The sequence below is a fragment of the Oncorhynchus nerka genome, linkage group LG8 (genome assembly GCF_034236695.1).
Source record: "Oncorhynchus nerka isolate Pitt River linkage group LG8, Oner_Uvic_2.0, whole genome shotgun sequence".
NCBI classification, from domain to species: Eukaryota; Metazoa; Chordata; class Actinopteri; order Salmoniformes; family Salmonidae; genus Oncorhynchus; species Oncorhynchus nerka.
The window spans coordinates 27,579,433-27,598,278 of NC_088403.1; the positions used below are offsets into that span (position 1 = coordinate 27,579,433).

The 18,846-nt window shown below is 42.0% G+C and overlaps 2 protein-coding genes, 2 non-coding genes and 1 pseudogene across 5 annotated transcripts; 4 read left to right on the forward strand and 1 right to left on the reverse strand.

Moving 5' to 3' along the window:
• The first annotated feature begins 473 nt into the window (after positions 1-473).
• On the forward strand, positions 474-8,528 carry LOC115133071 (endoplasmin-like). 2 transcript variants are annotated; one of them, XM_029665927.2, is made up of 17 exons: positions 475-679; positions 2,009-2,111; positions 2,545-2,686; positions 3,121-3,237; positions 3,640-3,971; positions 4,474-4,699; positions 4,829-4,945; positions 5,201-5,338; positions 5,454-5,531; positions 6,008-6,073; positions 6,183-6,452; positions 6,825-7,070; positions 7,201-7,337; positions 7,491-7,569; positions 7,688-7,843; positions 8,087-8,125; positions 8,247-8,528. In XM_029665927.2, the coding sequence occupies exons 1-17, from the start codon at positions 631-633 to the stop codon at positions 8,271-8,273; spliced, it is 2,322 nt and encodes a 773-aa protein (XP_029521787.2). In that variant the 5' UTR covers positions 475-630; the 3' UTR covers positions 8,274-8,528. The 2 variants fall into 2 exon arrangements, with proteins under 2 accessions (XP_029521788.2, XP_029521787.2); XM_029665928.2 differs by lacking the exon at positions 8,087-8,125 and having other exon boundaries at positions 474-679.
• Positions 8,529-8,607: 79 nt separating this feature from the next.
• Positions 8,608-14,994, reverse strand: glt8d2 (glycosyltransferase 8 domain containing 2). Its single transcript, XM_065021614.1, has 10 exons — positions 14,877-14,994; positions 12,392-12,434; positions 11,327-11,425; positions 10,655-10,856; positions 10,352-10,469; positions 10,176-10,260; positions 9,967-10,079; positions 9,556-9,723; positions 9,260-9,371; positions 8,608-9,095 (listed from the first exon to the last, which is right to left on the reverse strand). Exons 2-10 carry the CDS (start codon positions 12,408-12,410, stop codon positions 8,917-8,919), a joined length of 1,095 nt encoding a protein of 364 aa, XP_064877686.1. The 5' UTR covers positions 12,411-12,434; positions 14,877-14,994; the 3' UTR covers positions 8,608-8,916.
• Positions 14,995-15,819: 825 nt separating this feature from the next.
• On the forward strand, positions 15,820-18,667 carry LOC115133811 (ankyrin repeat domain-containing protein 16-like; annotated as a pseudogene).
• Positions 16,191-16,278, forward strand: trnay-gua (transfer RNA tyrosine (anticodon GUA)). The gene is given in 2 exon segments: positions 16,191-16,227; positions 16,243-16,278. It is a non-coding gene; the product is annotated as a tRNA-Tyr (tRNA).
• On the forward strand, positions 16,752-16,839 carry trnay-gua (transfer RNA tyrosine (anticodon GUA)). Its single transcript is given in 2 exon segments — positions 16,752-16,788; positions 16,804-16,839. It is a non-coding gene; the product is annotated as a tRNA-Tyr (tRNA).
• Positions 18,668-18,846: the final 179 nt, after the last annotated feature.

Sequence of the window (18,846 nt, forward strand, 5' to 3'; positions counted from 1 at the left end):
ATGGCTCTGTATCGTTGACTTTTTTCCTTGCAAAATATATGCATTTGGCAAACTAAAAGCATATTTTTAGGTAGTCTTGGGGGCAAGATCGTTTCAGTACAGCCTCAACGTCAATGCAAGCCTGATACTTCGCTGAGAAGTTGTGAATGACAAGCAATAGCAACAGTGGTAGCCAAGGTGACCGTATGGGCTTCCGGATCAGCATATCATAAATTGTTACACTGTAAATGTACAAAACAATGTTTCAACAGTGCTGACGAATGTATCTATTTTCAATGACGTGTTGCAATGTGTCCGACATGAGTTTATCGCGTTTTATGATAACTAAATCATTGTTTAACGTGTAAATCGGCCAATGGAAACTAGCCACGCTTTGAACATGTACAATCGGACATGTAATACTACGATTGGAAGATTGAAGCGGCGAAAGCTTCCGCCATTGGTTATTGTTGTGCGTGGGGAGCAGGTATAGGTCCACTTCATCAACCCACCGCCTCTAAAAGGTGGATCAGATAAAGGAGTCTACAACCACGGACGCACACCGTTTCAAATCTATGCCGGGGTGTAGGAATAAAGTACAATATAGTGAAATACGGGACTAGGACTATAGTGATATTTTTTTCTATTAAAATGAACCGAATGTGGACAATAGGCCTCTTTTGTGCTCTTCTAGCTTTCAGTAAGTATGAGTTATAAATTGCATAATGTAATTTCAACTTCTTTGCTGTTACTTGACATTTCATGACGTTTTCTTATGATTTTGATTGCAGTGCATTGTTTTGTTGACCGATGAGTGTGTCAAATGGGGTAACATTGTAGAAGACGGCACTGATTTGCAGCTGCTGGTACTTTTCCCTTATCTGAATCCCGAGGAGCCAGACTGTAACATTGATATGTCTAAATGCTTCTCTTTTTTTCATTCATCATATCTGGATGTTGTGGTTGTTTTGCTTTATGAGCACGTTATTCAAATTTTTACTTTCCATTTTTGTCCATCTTGACACTAATGTCATACCTAACACCTTTGCTTCCACAACCACACTGACCAAACAGAAGCAGGATTCTAAACACCCTGATCCCACACAGTTGTACTGCAATTGTACCAGTTATCAACAATTAACTAGCAGTGGTGGAAAAAGTACAAAATTGTCAACTTGAGTTTAGGTCAAGATTCCTTAATAGAAAATGACTCAGGAAAAAGTGAACGTCACCCAGTAAAATCCTACTTGAGGAAAAGTTTTAAAGTATTTGGGTTTTAAATAAACTTAAGTGTCAATTTAAAATTCCTTATATTAAGGAAACCAGACGGCACCATTTTAATTTTATTTACTGGTGAACAATTGAACCCCTAATTTACAAACGAAGCATGTGTTTAGTGAGTCCGCCAGATCAGAGGCAGTAGGGATGATCAGGGATGTTTTTCAAGTGTGTGAATTAGACCATTTTCCTCTCATGCTGAAATGTAACGAGTACTTTTGGGTAAAGTGGATAAATGTATGGAGTAAAAAGTACAATTTCTTTAGGAAAGCAGTGAAGTAAAAGTATGAAGTTACCTCAAACTACTTAAGTAGTATTTTTACTTAAGTACTTTACAGCACTGCCAACTACCCATACAATAGTCTGTTTGCTTTGGACAGTGCAATCAGTTTGCTATGTGGGTATAGAGATGGAAACAGCAAAGGTATCAAATCTTAATCAGCCGTGAAGGTGAACTTTTTCTGGGAGCTTATCAGTTTTATTACAGTACCGGTCTGTTCTGAGACAGAGAAGGGTCATGACCTCTATGGAAGGAGTCAATGAGATGTAGTAGTGTGACTGTTATGCTTCCAGATAGAGGGGAAGACTAGCTACCAGATGAACTTAGACCCTCCGTAGTGAATTTATGGGCCCAGTGGTTGCTCTGTCACATGACATGGGTCAATTTAAGTTAATATTAAGGAGTTGTATTTTTTTACTGGGTGCAAGTTATTGTTTAAACCCTCAGCTCTATGTTTAATTTTATCTACAGGTTCTGTCAGAGCGGAGGATGAGGTTGACATTGATGGGACAGTGGAGGAGGACTTGGGCAAAAGTAGAGACGGCTCCCGGACAGATGACGAGGTCGTCCAGAGGTAAGCGTGTTTAAATATTTCAGTAAAGAAAAGTGTTCTGTCATGCAGTAAGTCTTGAGACTAACTAGTGACAAGAGAATCCCATTATAGACTTCTACTTCCTCCCTCTTTTCCAAAACACAACCCTTTATACTGACCTGACATGTACCACGGAAACCACTTTTACCCCCTTTTTTTCAGTCAAAGATAAAAACCCCTATTGAGATTTGTTGATATACTATTTCATTTTTGTCTTGACACCCGTTCCTATTAAGCCTGTAGAAGTACACCTGATCATTCTTCAGTTCATTAGAGAGCAACACACAACATTTATAAGGGGTTTTCCCTATTACCAGTCACACAGATGAGGCCTCTATAAATATTCCCTTTGGGGAAATCTTGAGTCGATCTACCTTGTTTGTGCTGATCTCTGACTACTCTTCTGTTTTTCAAGGGAAGAGGAGGCTATCCAGCTTGATGGCCTGAACGCAGCGCAGATAAAGGAAATTCGGGAAAAATCAGAAAAGCATGTCTTCAAGGCTGAGGTGAACAGAATGATGAAGCTCATCATCAACTCCCTGTACAAGAACAAAGAGGTTAGTGTCTGCTCTAGTGCTCTGTGTAGACAATGGAGCTTTGAACTTTTATACTTACAGAAATAATAGGACAATACAATACATTTAGTTTTTTTACACTCATTAAGCAATATTTAGTCATTAGTTTAATTATAAATTAGTTCACAATGAGTCCTTCTGGCTATCTATCATTATATAAACCTGATAGCGGTTCAGTGAGGTAACTTAAAATAATTGAATAAGGGTCGAGACAGTTAGGAATGTAATTTGGGGATGGGGCTTCGCCCTGCCTGCGTCTCGGGGTGGGTGGGGGCGAGCACACCCGCTGACTAGAGCACCCGCTGACTAGAGCACCCGCTGACTAGAGCACCCACTGATGGGAGCGGCCATTCGTGTATTGTTTTAATAAAAATAAATAAAATCTTATCATTTGTTTTCTTTTTGTCTGTGTCCAGATCTTCCTGAGGGAACTGATCTCCAACGCTTCCGATGCTCTGGATAAGATCCGGTTGCTGTCCCTGACCAATGACGAGGCACTTACTGGTAACGAGGAGCTGACAGTGAAAATCAAGGTAGGTTAAGTTACCTTTAAAAAAAAAAAGCGTTAGCTTTCTGTGTGACACACCCTTTCATGTCCTCCGACTGTAGGCTAATTAGCAACCCTTCATTGGGCTATCTAGAGTGAAACCTGAGACCGAGAGAGTTGTTAGGATAACATCTCTAAATTTACATCTCAGTTTTTGCATGGTAAAAAGGGACATCAAGACATTCAACACCTGCTGCAGGACATTGTGCGCTTTCCCTTTGACTACATGCAAATGAATAAACACTGTACACACTTGGTTTGCTTTTCTTTTATTCTAAATGTGCATAGAGTTTGAGACTTTAATAGTAATAAAACAAAGTATGTCAAGTTCAATGGAAAGTAATCCAAAACCCAATATAACATTTCACGGTTTGTTTCTCACCTCCAGTCTGACAAGGAGAAGAACATGCTTCACATTACCGACACCGGCATCGGCATGACCAAAGAAGACCTGGTCAGGAACCTCGGCACCATCGCCAAATCCGGCACCAGCGAGTTCCTCAACAAGATGACAGAGATGCAGACTGAGGGCCAGTCAACCTCTGAGCTGATTGGTCAGTTTGGCGTGGGCTTCTACTCTGCGTTCTTGGTGGCTGACAAGGTGATCGTAACCACGAAGCACAACAACGGCACGCAGCACATATGGGAGTCTGACTCCAACGAGTTCTCCGTCATCGAGGACCCCCGCGGGGACACCCTCGGCAGGGGTACCACCATCACGTGAGTCAGCAAGGCAACTGTCAGCAAGTAGCAACCATTCAGAGTCAATCTAGTATTAGTGTAGGTGGATGATTTGTACTTACTATGGCAATTTTAGGCTGGATATGGACAGCTCTGTTAGTCTATGATGAAGTAGAATATGGTTAGTTGTTTAGCAACGTAAACCCTCGTAACAATAATACATATTATGATGTAGTTATTGCCTCATTTGTTCAGACCTTTTTGGCATTACTGGCTGTGGAAAATTCAGTCAAAAGACTGTCTAAATTAAGCAGAGAGACAAATGTCAAACCAAAGCTGAAATAATAAGTGCTCCAACTTGGATTTCACTGTAATGAAAATTTGTTTCATCACTGTGCCTGTTTTAAGGCCAAGAAGCCCGTAGTCTTGCTCAGGCGGTGCAGCCAGAGGAATCAGTTATGTTTGAAAGGTTCACAACTGTAATGACTAACATTAAGCTCTGACTGGCTCTTCACTGCAGTGCATTCTTTTTCTCCCCTAGTTTGGTGATGAAGGAGGAGGCAACAGACTACTTGGAGCTGGAGACCATCAAGAACCTTGTGAGGAAATACTCCCAGTTCATCAACTTCCCCATCTACGTATGGAGTAGCAAGACTGAGACTGTAGAGGAGCCTATTGATGAGACAGACGCCGATAAGAAGGATGAAGACTACGATGAGGTTGAGGTGGAGGAAGAGGAAGAGGAGGACAAGCCAAAGACTAAGAAGGTAAAACATTGTTTCAAAGACTAACTACTGTCTGTAGCAGCAAATGATCCCATTGAAGCAAATCTCAATGGAAGTGCATCTTTCAGTTTTAAAGACTGTCCTTTCTCCTTTAATTTCCCCCCACCTCAGGTGGAGAAGACTGTGTGGGACTGGGAGCTGATGAATGACATCAAGCCCATCTGGCAGAGGCCTGCCAAGGAGGTTGAGGAGGATGAGTACAAGGCCTTCTACAAGACCTTCTCCAGGGTGGGTGTCTGTCTACAGTTTATTCAGACTCGCTCTCCTAGCAGACACTAATCCATTTAGTGGTTACACGGTCTATTTCCACTTAGATTTAGCAGACACCGGTTCTCAATGGGTGATCTTATGTCAGATATGACTCATCTGACTGGACATGAACTGCAGTTGTCTTGTCAGGCAAAGGTTCCGTTGCGCAACTGGTTTAATGACAGATGGAGGTTGTCTATGTAAATAACCTCCCACTCTTTTCTGTTCTTGCAGGACACAGACGAGCCCATCTCCCACATCCACTTCACAGCAGAGGGGGAGGTCACCTTCAAGTCCATCCTCTTTGTGCCTGCCGCAGCTCCCCGGGGACTCTTCGACGAGTACGGTTCTAAGAAGAACGACTTCATTAAGGTACCACAGCAATGATTGGTTACAAAGCAACTATGGATTGGCATACAAGCAGTTCTCAGTGCAGTATTGATGTGTTGTAAGTTTTCTGTCAGTAACAATCTTCCATCTCTCTCAGCTCTTTGTGCGTAGAGTTTACATCACTGATGACTTCCATGACATGATGCCTAAGTACTTGAACTTTGTGAAAGGAATGGTAAGTATTATTCCTTAGGGTTAAGTCTGGATACCAGTATGTTAAGCCATCATTCCACTCCTGTCATGCTAAACATTGGCATATGACTGGGGTTACAAGGAGTAAAATGTTAGCTATCAGACTGGTACCCAGGCTATTTAAGTAAACCCACTGAGGATTGATTGAAGCTGCAATTTGTACAAATTCACATAGAAAAGTGAGTTATAGATCTATAATTCTCATTGAAAGCAAGTGTAAGAAGCAGTAGATCTGGTTTGTGTGCTATTTCTATGCTTCCCGTTAAGTTTTTACGTCTTTCGGTTTTGTATACCAGCTTCAAACAGCTGAAATTACAATGTTTTTGGTTATGGGAAATATATTTCTCAGAAGTTTACATGGTACTTTAATTCTCTACACAATATTTAGAATTTTAGCAACCAGGAAAAGGCAAAGTGATTTTTGCATATTGCATCTTTAAATTTCTTCTGTTCCATCAGGTTGACTCCGATGACCTTCCTCTGAATGTCTCAAGAGAAACTCTCCAGCAACACAAACTTCTCAAGGTGAGGCTTGCTTTCAATTCACTCTATCAAACAAGGAAACCCACATGGGTCAACACTCTTCACTCAACCACTCTGCTAACAGCATACTTAAACATACCTCTTCGGCCAGGTCATTCGCAAGAAGCTGGTACGCAAGACCCTGGACATGATCAAGAAGATTGCAGAGGAGCAGTACAACGAGAAGTTCTGGAAGGCGTTTGGCACCAACATCAAGCTGGGTGTGATCGAGGACCACTCCAACCGGACCCGTCTGGCCAAGCTGCTGCGTTTCCAGACCTCCAACAGCGACACGGTGCTGGCCAGCCTGGAACAGTACGTAGAGAGGATGAAGGAGAAGCAGGACAAGATCTACTTCATGGCCGGGACCAGCAGACAAGAGGTGAGGGCCTGGATGAGAGTACTGCTTTGTGATCGAAAATGGTGACCTTTGAGTAGAATGAGTATGTTTGTAAATGTAGAGCATAATAGCAGAGTTTTTATTTTTAATTTAACCTTTTATTTAACTAGGCAAGTCAGTTAAGAACAAGTTCTTATTTACAATGACGGCCTACCTCGTCAGCTCGGATTCGATCCAGAAACCTTTCAGTTACTGGCCCAACGCTCTAACCACTAGGCTATCTGCCGCCCCAAAAGTTATAAACCTTGTAATGAAGAGTCAGGATCTGTAAAGTATTATAATAGCCTCCTTCCTACATCGAATGTTTGCTGTATCGTGCCCTGAGCTTAATTTCCCCTCCATCTTTTCCGTCAGGCTGAGTCATCTCCCTTCGTGGAGAAGCTGTTGAAAAGGGGTTATGAGGTCCTCTACCTGACCGAGCCCGTGGATGAGTACTGTATCCAGGCCCTGCCGGAGTTTGACGGCAAGCGCTTCCAGAACGTGGCCAAGGAGGGCGTCAAGTTTGACGAGAGTGACAAGACCAAGGAGAAGAGGGAGGGCCTGGAGAAGGAGTACGAACCTCTCACCACCTGGATGAAGGACAGCGCCCTGAAGGACAAGGTTGGGGGTCTCAATGGGAATGCGCATTGTTATTAGATAGACAATAGTCAGATGGCATCTCCTCTGTTTGAAAATGATTGCTCATGTGTCAAAAAAGCTTTGAAAAGCTGAATCTTTGATCTGTCTGTAGATCGAGAAGGCTGTGCTGTCCCAGAGGCTGACCAACTCTCCCTGTGCCCTGGTAGCCAGCCAGTACGGCTGGTCCGGTAACATGGAGAGGATCATGAAGGCACAGGCCTACCAGACAGGAAAAGACATATCCACAAAGTGAGCCATGTGAAACCATTTTGACCTAATGTACAGTATATGTTCTGTGGGATAAGACACTCCCAAGAACTCGTAGTGGCCCAAGTACGAGAGGGTGTTGACATAGTTTCTGCTTATTACCATGGTTTGACCCCTTGTATTTCTGTTGTCCAGTTATTATGCAAGCCAGAAGAAAACACTGGAGATCAACCCCAAACACCCTCTGATTAAAGAAATGTTGAAGAGAATAAATGTGAGTACCATTTAGAATTCAACACAAATTACTTTCCTGGGCTTACGCCCTTCCATTTCAAATTTACGCAAATGAATCATAGGTTCCGAACCGTATCAAATTCTCCTCCTGACCTCAGGATAATGCAGAGGACCAGACTGCCTCGGACCTGGCTGTAGTGCTGTTTGAGACGGCCACACTACGGTCAGGCTACCAGCTGGCTGACACCAAGGCCTATGGAGACAGAATAGAACGCATGCTCCGACTCAGCATGAACGTGGACCTCAATGAAGAGGTACGCTCAATATAACTATCACCCACGTGCAAAAATGATCTGAATACTTACTGCTACTTTACCAATATAATAAACACTGACAAGGCAAAGTGTGTTATAATGCAGTACATTATGGCTGGATTCTGTATATAAGAATTTACTAGTTAACATAGCAGAGCAGATTTTTGGATGAGGCGAATGGGCACAGAGATGCTAAGGTGTATCTGTCTTTTTCCGGTATCTTAACTTCCTTACCTGTCACAGCCAGAGGAGGTTAAAGCAGATGAGGAAGATGAAGATTCGGTAAGATGGGAGTCAAGCACAGAACTGGGGAAAATGGTGTTAGTAATGTTAGTAAGACAATGGATAGTGATGATCCTTTTTGCTTCATGTACGGATGTGTTTTTCACTTTGCTCTTTCCAGGGAGCCACAGGAAGAGATGAGCTGTGAGACGGCCTGAGCGAGGGGGTGGGAGGGAAGGGTTAGGGAGTGAACTGGGGGGCAGAGCTTTGACTGGAACTAGGTCCATCTTCTCTGCTGAAAAGGAGCGGGTGGGTGTTTGGATTTTAGAATCTTCTGACTGTTTTTGTTTATTTTCTACATTCCTACATGATTGTAAATTTTGTTAATATTTAACCGAGCTGGTTATGGAGTGCTGTCTTCCTGTCACGAGAACATTAAATGTTGCCGGAAAGGTAATCTCAACTGTGGTGTCTACTTTAAACCTGTCATCATTTCTGGTCTTTATTAGCCAGTAGTCAGCCAATTCAGACTTTCCACAGTCAAATCTCCAGCTTTTTATTCATGAACAAGCTTTAAAGAGATCACGTTGTTGCGTTTCAAAACAATCAATACAATTTGCCCACTCGTCTCACAACAACCACATACATTTTTGATACAGCTTGTTTCTGTACATGTCTGGCTTGAAGTTGTTTTGATAGGAACCTTCAAAGAAACACCATCTCAAAAGCTGTGAAAACAGCAATAGGACTTATTATCAGAAAGTGGCCTCCACAATATTTACTGTTCACAGCCTCCATTCACAGTCTGAAATGCCAGACATCCCCCTACACAACCATCTGTTAAACACCCCTCAGATTTTGCCCTCGGGCCGTACCAACAAGAATTTCCCGGTGGGATCTGGGATGAACCATTTCTCCCACAGGTCCAGGTGGACACAGGGGTAGTCCCAGGGCTTGAAGCGCCCGTTCCAGTGCAGCAGGTGTGCCCCCTGGAGGAAGGTCTCAGGGTAGCGGGCGTCTGGGCTCCAGCCTGTAGGAAAGGAAAACGGAATATGCAGTAAATCAGCCTCCAGAAGTGGCTCTATCCTACATTATGACACCTAGGCCTGGGTACCAGAGCCATACAGCTCAATACATGGTTCTGCTGTGCTATATACGAGGTGTGGTGATGTCATCAAGATGAGGTGATCTCACCCAGGTGTCGGACGTGCCACAGAGGATCGATGATTGTGTATTTGTCATGGAACACGATCAGCATAGGAGGAGTCGCCACACCCCCTGCCATGGCACTGCTGTATATGTTTTTCTAGTGGAAGAGAGGAGAGAATCACAGTAGAACATTTTTTATTGAATTTCTCATGATATTCAAATGAAATAGTAAGCTTTCATAGGCATATCTATTATTATAATAGACAGCAGGGTTAATTTCTTCTGGGTTTAGGGGTTATGTGGAAAGATCTGATCACAGGTCAAACATTAGTCTCTACTCACTTTAAGTTCTCCTGCATCCAGTTCTCCAGCTGTTTGGTGATCTTCTGTTTCTTCCACTCTCCAATGTCGGCCACAAACACCCCAGGGTTGAAGGAGCAGTCGCTGGGGTTGATCCCCAGGTCTCTCACTTCCTGTTTCCTGTAGTCCAGGAAGCCCATGTACGTTGTCTGGGAGACAGGGTCAATGGGGAAGGATTTGGATTCAGAATCGGAGACAAACTGAAAGTTTACTCAGCATTGAGATCTATGAGACCGCTTGTCAAGTTGTTATTTCACGAGCATTAGAGAGTATCTTCTATGCTAGGTGTAGGGTAAAATATATTGTCCTTTACCAGGATTGATTGTAACAGAGGTGCCTCTGCTCTTATTTTGGCAAACCATACCCTCTCATGGCAAAAAAATGACACTGACCTGCATGCCCACGCTGCGCACCATCTCGTGGGTGGAGGGCAGGTCACAATCTGTGGCGAAGGCGGCAGCATGGCCTTTCTCCAGCTTGGTATGGTACAGGTCCTTGATGTCACCTGTCATTAGTGAATGTAAATACTGAAGGCAGGCACCCATTTTATCTCAACTCAAGCTCAAAACTGGACTGAATGGCAAAGGACACATTTCTGTACCTTGCACAATGACATCGTCGTCTAAGTAGATCACCCTCTGGTGGCTGATATCAAGGAGCGGCAAGTAAAAGCGTACAAAGTTCAGCTGCAAAACAATCAAAACCGGGACTTTAGGGACAGTGACTGTGGTTAGGTTCTAATTAGTTCCTACGTGGGTGTTTGTGTATGTTACTCACTGGATGCAGCAGGTCTGGTCGGGAGGAGTCTGGTTTCACCTTCCCTTTCAGGACCATGGGGTTGAACTCTAGAATCTTATACTTGATTCCCTTCAGCTTGGTCTTCTCTATGTACTGTCTATGAAGACAGGAATATAATGACCGTTCAACTCACTCAAAGTTATTTCTCAGTTATCCTTTTCTAAGCCTTTTATTGAAACAATTCAGATAATCAATTCAAATATCCTGGGTTGGAACTAGGAGCTGAAATTGCTACATATCAAGCAGTGACACAGTGGAAGGGGAGGGATTAGTGTGAAACACCTTGTCAGCTTGATGGCATCACGAAGAGTGACAATATAGAAGAACACGCTGGCATCTGTGTTGCTATAGATGCTGTTGATGGTTGCCATGGCACCGCCCATTCGTTCCTCCGCTGCACAGATGACCACTGGGATGTCATCCCCTCCCTCCGCTGCCTTCTCTACAGGAACTTTGGGCGCATGCTCTGGGTCCTTCCTGGTTTCTGTGAGGGAAGTTCAACCAGTTTGAGCTTGGTCAAGTTTGACCTAGATAGCTTGTGTATGCATTGATATGTAGGCTATGTGTGCCTTTACATTTTTTTTAATGTAGTTCTGTTATTGTCTAATGATGTTCTGTATTGTGTTTCATGTTTTGTGTGGACCCAAGGAAGACTAGCTGCTGCTTTTGTAACAGCTAATGGGGATCCTAATAAAATACCAAAATTAGTCATCTATTTTTTTTAATCTATTCAACTATTTCAATTTCAAAGTAATTTGCCCCCTACAGGCTATACCTTAAGCGGCAAAGGAAATGCTTATTTTTCAATCAACAGGCCTTCATAGCCTTGTGCCAACTGTTATTCTTGGCAGTCTTGCCAAGTCCTAGTTTCCTTCTCTTGCCGTGGCATGCACCTGGCTCTCAGATCAGCGTGTCTTTAGAGTGGACCTGTTAAAGAAGCTGGGGGGGAATTACCTGTGCGTTTGAGTTTGGGTCGAGGCGGGCCTCTGAACAGCTTACTGTGCAGGAGTAGACACACTATGAGAACCAGCATCATGAGCAGGATATAGTTTACTGTGACACAGCAGAGAGAGAAAGGGACCATTCAATAAAGTCAGATGCAAGGGAACTGAAGCAGAAGTCCTTCCAAACTGGATCAGTTCAACTTAAGCACAGTTTCCACTATAATGCTGTCACCTCGTATCCAATCATGGCAGATCACATAGTACTGAAATACTCAAACATGGCTCTCATCTGTACCCTATCAAAACCTCTAATTTTTTACGACTTATCCTATAGGTGGTACAACTAATTCTAACTAATAAAATAGTTGCACTTGTCCTTCTCTTCCTATTCACACACCTCAACCATGTGTCAGCTGTAGTCAACCTGAGTGGCATCAATCGTGTGCTGACACATTCACCCCTGGATGACCTAAACTGTCTGCCTCAACAATAACAACTAAATAGTCATTAAAATATTGCTTCACTTCTGGAAAATGTAAAGAACCAGGCTGCCAGCTGAACTCTGCCAAATATCAACTGTTTGTGTTGTTTGAGTAAAGGCATCTGTTAACTTTATAAGTAAAGTATAGACTGTAGAAAATAAGGGTGTAGAACAAGGCACAACTGTTGTGCACACTAATTAAACATCCTTTAATGGTTGCATCATGTATTGAATGTGAACAACAGGACTGAGATGATGAAATGGGACTCTTTTACGGGCTCACTTTCCTGGTTACCTCATCAGTGTTGAGGAACAGTTTGGGATTGGCAACACACACACACAGAGAGAGTCTCAAACATAATTTATGGAGGTGTTGGAAGCGTTCCATCTCAGCTGAGGCAAAGTATTCTCCAGAGGAATCTGGGGGGGTTGTGCTTTACCATGGCTACACTGATCTCTGCTTACAGCCACCACGATTACAAGTGTGGAGCAAAACCCATTATTTACATGCAACAATGTTTTATTACTCATTTAATATATATGAAAAAAGGAATGATGTCAAAACGTGTATTACAACATCCTGTGGTCACTCACTTTTCCTCAAAAGAGCCATTGTTCATGTTTCTTCCAGCCACATCTGAAAAGACAGCGAGAAGCAGAAAGCAGTGAGATTCAAAGGCAGACAGACACGAAGACAAATAGACTAAGAGTAAGCGAGGGGAAGGGACTGCCGTATTCCTTGGCATTGGTGCACAGTTGAGGATCCAGAAGGGTGTCTTCACAGACATAAATCCTTCCCAGAGGTGCTCCCGAACAAGACCTGGCAGTCCTCTCAGATAGACACAGTCCTCAATACAGCTGTTAAACACAGGAAAACCCCTCTGACAAACATACCTCCAAATCAAGATTAATAGTTTAATAATGGGCTTCACATGAGCCTGAGTTGTTTACCATTACCCCTCAGGGTACCTCGCCTATCCACAGGAGGTACAGAGTCATAACAACATAGGTCTAATGATTGGTTGCAGATGAGGAGGCAAAAGACGGAGTACTTTGGACAGAGTGAAATGTGATTGGGGGTACCGTTAAGAAAAATTAATGTTGAGACCAACTGGTTTATAATATAAAATGTCCTATTTCACACATGTAAAAGTGTGTTTTATACACGTGTGAATTGGAGAAGTGTTTTTTTGGCATATCCCAACTCCCCCTGAGCCACCCTTGAAGAGTGAGGTCACAGCCAGGGTCACCATTGTTCAGCGCCCCTGGAGCAATTAGGGTTAAGTGCCTTGCTCAACAGCACATGGACCAATTTTTCACCTTGTCGGCTCAGGGATTTGAACTAGCAACCTTTCGTTTACTGGTTCAGGCTCAATGCTCTAATCGCTAGCCTACCTACCTGCACCCTAGCCTGTTTCCACTGAAACATTTGCTGATGCAGATAAAGATCCTGCAACGTTATCATGTTTATATCATGATGATCACATACGCTACACGGTATGATAGTCCACACACTGCAACTGCAGAACAGTACAGACATGATAATTGTATGTCGTGACTTTTGTAACTGGTCACTCTCTATATCACTTTATCAGTATGGTAAATGTATACCATACTGTAGCCCAAGGTGTTGGCTAATACAGTTATATCTAATGTAGTATACAGTTCATGCTGTACTGTTTCTCTCTGTGACATACATGGCTCAGCACGCATGTGGATCTGGTTTTGAAAAGACTCTTGGTGCTTCCTTCCTAGTGGCATTTTTCAGTAAGCTTTTGCCTGTCTCTCCCTAGAGGCTATCTTTCTATCCCTCTATTTCTTTGGCTTAAATTCTAACTCTCTCGACACTGATGTCTCTCCATCTCCCTCACCCTCTGTCTCTTTTAGATGTAATGTGTAAGTAAACAGTAGAGAGTTGAGATGTAAACTACTCTATAAACAATCAATAAAAGTGACATCACAAGCTGTGTTCTGTTTGGCGCTGGATAATCAACCAAAAACTAGTTCAGCTAGTTTCGTACTGTACTCTTCTGCCAATTTTCAGAGAAAATACTGCCACTCCATTGATGTCAGATGGCAATACTAGTATCTGTATTAGTTCAGACTTTCACATATGGTGCAGACAGATTTTCTGGGCAAGCTATCCTCTGTAGAAAGCATCACTATCCAAGACTGAGTCAGTATAAATGACTTGGGAATGTTCTTTAGTGTTTGTAAAATACCCATTAGGTGAAGTGTTTTGCGTCCTTGTCCAATTTCCTCTCTTATACCACATTAACATAAAAATGGTGACAGAGTTTGGATTGTGTTCATTTTTTTTAGGGGTTCCAGACTCTTTTCAGTGTTATACACACATTTTAATGCTCTTTGAGACAACGTTCTCTAAATGAATCCAAACTAATCTAAAAAAAGAATGAAATGTACACAGATGGATAGTCAGATATGGCTTAATCAGGAGTTTACAAGATGACTTTGTTCTTAGTAGCCTACTGTATGTGAGATTTAAAACATATAGAAGAACTAGGGAATCCTCATTAGACAAAAGTTCTTCACAAAAGTGAACCGTCATTCAAGGTGTCAAAAAAGTCCGTGCCAACGGTTATTTTTACACTCAGCCTCTGCTACCGCCACATAAAGAAAACCATACAACCATAGTCTGGCTTCATAACCACACAGGCTACCTGAACTATGATAATGGAACACCTAGTAGGCTCCTAAGTAGTCTAGTTGCTGCCATGTGGAACACCTTTTACATGGAAAGCATATGTTTTTTTTCCCTTCATTATGGGCAACTACATTTGGGATATCCAACCTAGGAAATACAGTAGCCTTACATTGGTTTATGTAACAATTGCACAAATTAAATAAATAAACATTTCAGATGAACCTATAGCAATCTACTCAATGCATCACACATAGATTATGATAATGATTTTTAAAACATTTATGAATATTACGTTCTTTAAAAGGTGTGTGTCTCCTATTCTAGCTTTAGAGCAATGCAAGCTATGCACAACAACGCACACTGTCAAAGCAAAACTCTTCATTCAACAATGTGTCATAAAATAAATTAACTTACCAGGAAAAAGTGCCACAATTATTCTCACCGGTTAAGTATCCACCGGTCTCTGCACATGGTCTTGAATAACTGCTACAAAGAGAAGCTCCTTCACCCACTCAATTTTACAACAAAAAAAATATTCAGGAAGTTCTTTCCAGATGTGCCTCATCTTGTTCGCCCATGGAAAGCTCCGCGGGGTCCACATGCCTTCTTGTAGATAATTAGAGATTGCATTACACTCCACAATAACAACTGTGTTTCCTAAATTATTTCTCATACGATGCATGTTTTAAAAATATATATTTTACCTTTACATGTTTTAGCCTATTGTAAAAAGAAAAGTAGATCTATAAGCCTACAACTGAATAACTTTACTATATAGGCCTATATAATTTGAAGAAGAAGTTATTATTTACAAAGTCTAAATCAATAAAATGTAATAAACCCAACCTATGCATTATCATTCAATATAAGTTATTTTGAGAGTATTGACTATCAAAAACTACAAGCCCCAGTGCACAATTCTGCTACAGCCTACTGGACGATCAGAGTATTACCTCATTTCTTGCTGAACATGCTACAAGCTGTTTTAGCCCATAGCCTATGGTAGAAGAGTGTTGTGCATTTCTTTTACGTATTAATGGCAGGTATTAAGTTCAGGTTTTCTATCTTTGGCGTTTTTAACGTAAAAAGTAGCGTAGAACTCAATTGAAATATGTAGGCTTTTGGTCGACCAACAATTTAACCAACTTGTCACCATGCAATCCCTAGCTTCTGATCAGATACAGCATCAAGCTATTTTAGCAGTTTAAACGGTGTCAAATAGTGAACTTTATATGTTCAATGGATGATGAGAAGACATTGACATATTTAATCAAGCTTACCCAGAATGGCGAATTGTGCACGTTTAAAAAAATAACTTGGTGGCAACATTGTTGCACAATTTGTCAACAAAAAACATTTCGGGAAATCGGGTGATACATTGTTGCATTATGCTGCCCGTCGTGGCCACTTGGACATGCAATTTTAGTAAAAGAGATTGGGATGGACATAGAGCTGTACAATACCGACAACAAAAGAGCTCTGCATATGAAGCTGCGTCCATGGGACAGGGGTGTTTGAGCTATCTGCTCACTGAAATAGCCAAAGTAGACTGCTTAAAAAAGGCTGATTGGTGAGACATACATCAACACGCATGCCATGTGCAAACATTAAGACAACATTATTCCTTATATATATTTTTTTAATCAAATAGCAAAGAAGTTGTAAATTTTCGAGTCTATTAGGATAAGATGTATTGAAAAACACGTTTTTTCCAAAGTGATTTAACCCCCTTCGATAGCTCAGTTGGTAGAGCGGAGGACTGTAGAGGCTAAATGCTGAAATCCTTAGGTCGCTGGTTCAAATCCGGCTCGAAGGAAATCTTTTTCGTCGGCCCATGTCATATGCATAAACACTGAATCGCAAACTCTCCTTAACAATACAGTACAGTATCAATTAAGAATCAAATGCCATGTCCAAAAATAACTAGGAGGTGAAAGTGGGAAGTAACTTGGTTTAGCAGCTTAAGTATATAGTAATAATAGTAACAGTTAAGTATATAGTAACAATAAATAGGAACAGCAGTGGTGACCTTGTGTGTGTGTTTGTCATAAATAACAAATAAGTTGTTCTAAGATTCAATTAAAGTTCTGGTTTCAATTTATCATATTTATGAATTGAATGACCAGAGTCATATTCATTTAGAGAGCAAATGGAAGCAAACGGCCGAAACGGGGAAGGCCCACCAGAATTGGTCAAATAAGAGAGGCTTCATTTTTTTGTTTACTAAACGTTTTGCTACCTTGTTTCCGAACGAATTAGGGGCCTGCTTTTTCTTGAAGCTTTCGTATCCCTTCGATAGCTCAGTTGGTAGAGCGGAGGACTGTAGAGGCTAACTGCTGAGATCCTTAGGTCGCTGGTTCAAATCCGGCTCGAAGGAATTATTTTAATAGTTCCTGCATTTGTATACCATTATTAACACACTACTATGAACATAGCTAATCATTAAATACTGCACAAAATTGGCGTGGGAGGGTGAGTCAAAAAAACACATATTTTTATTGTATTGCACAATAAAAACAATTATGTGCAACTGATCCACCATTGTGGCCCACCTCTACTTTCAGGACCCCTCTGATGATGGCCTGCACCCGGAGGAACCTGGGTATGATCCAGGAACTACTGTCCCACGAGGCTGACCCCATGCTGAAGAACAAGGACGGCTGGAACTCCTTCCACATCGCCTGCAGGAAGGGAGACCCAGCGGTCATACAGCACCTCCTACTGGCCAACCCGGAAGTCTGGAGGACAGAGAGCAAGACGCTGAGGACTCCTCTGCACACTGCAGGTAATCTCTGTGCTAACAAATCAGACATGTAATCTGTGCTAACAAATCAGACATGTCACAGGTCTAAACATATTCCCAGGTATTTTGAACAATATGCATAAAATATCACTTTTTTCTGGTTCATTACCCCTTCTCTGTCTATTCTCTGTTCCTACAGCAATGCACAGCTGTGAAGAAGTGGTCAGCATCTTGGTACAGAGGTGTGTTTGTTTATGTGTGTGTGTGTGTGTGTGTGTGTGAGAGGAGGTATGAATTAGGATATGTCTCAGAGGATTTGCATACTTGTGAGAAGTTATGTTCGAGTGTCAGTGTTGAGGCTCTGTGTGTTAATGTGATCATGTGTAAGTGTGTGTGGGTGTAGTGCTAACTGACCCTCACTTCTCTGTTTGCAGGTGTGGTTATGTTCCGGATGGCAGGGACAGCTGTGGGGTCACTCCCTTTATGAAAATAAAAATTTCCATCTATCAAAACATATCTGAGATAAATCAACTAGTCTGTATCTCACTTAATTCCACCATAGTCCCCTTGGGAAATTTAATCCACCTCAACCACCACCTCAACCACTGGACATTGGATAAGATACTGACCTGTATATACTTGCATTCTCGTGTGTCACACAGGCCTCTCTGACTGCAGCAGACATCCTGGGGGCCCAGTCGGTGCACCATGTTGCTGTCACAGCCCAGGAGGAGGCGCTAGAGTTCCTAGTGAGGGACCTCGGAGTGGACGTGAACCAGACAGCCACTGACATGCAGCTCACTTCCCTGCACTACGCTGCCAAGGTTAGCTCAATTCTGTAAACGTCTGTTATCAGGCCTATGCTGTACATAAAGGCAAATTGTGTGCATAATATTATATCATGCCTGATATTTTATATTTTCAGGAGGGCCACACAGGCACAATCAAAGCACTCCTCACATTAGGAGCAGGTACTGAACAGGTACTGTAGAGAAGTGGTTCCCAAACTGTGGGGCGAGGGGTCGGCAGGGGGGGGCACATGCCCCCCCCCTCCAAAAAAGTATATTATTATTATTTTTAAACATTTTTAAAGGAGCTCAATCTGGCTTTAAACTGAAAGTTGTAATAGTAGAATGAACAAGATGTAATTTCGAAATTGGGTAGTGCATCATCAGTTCCTCTTGTCATGTTAGTCTTCGCATACCTTAGAGAGCTATTTATAACTTGTCAGAAATGTTCAGATCAACTAGCCCATGTCAGTTCACATTTTTTTATTTAGGTTTTTTAGCCCATAGATATTTTTGTATTTTTTATACACTGAAATGTCACATGAATACACATTAGACATGGGAAAATGTGTAGAATTGCACGAAATAAGCTTTAAACCTGCCAAATTCTCTATACCAACAAGAGGGGTGTGAACAGTTTGTATCATAAACAGTGCTTGTGTCCACAGAAATAGACATGGCGTGTGCACACAGGGGAGGTGCGGGATGTTTCCCAATGCTGGAAGAGTGAAAAAGTTAGGGAACCCCAGCTGTAGAGGCTAAATGCTATATAATCATTCATTATGATAATTGCACTTTGCTTGTAGCAATACACTTTAATCAAAACAACTGCTTGGAGGCCAAATCTGAATTT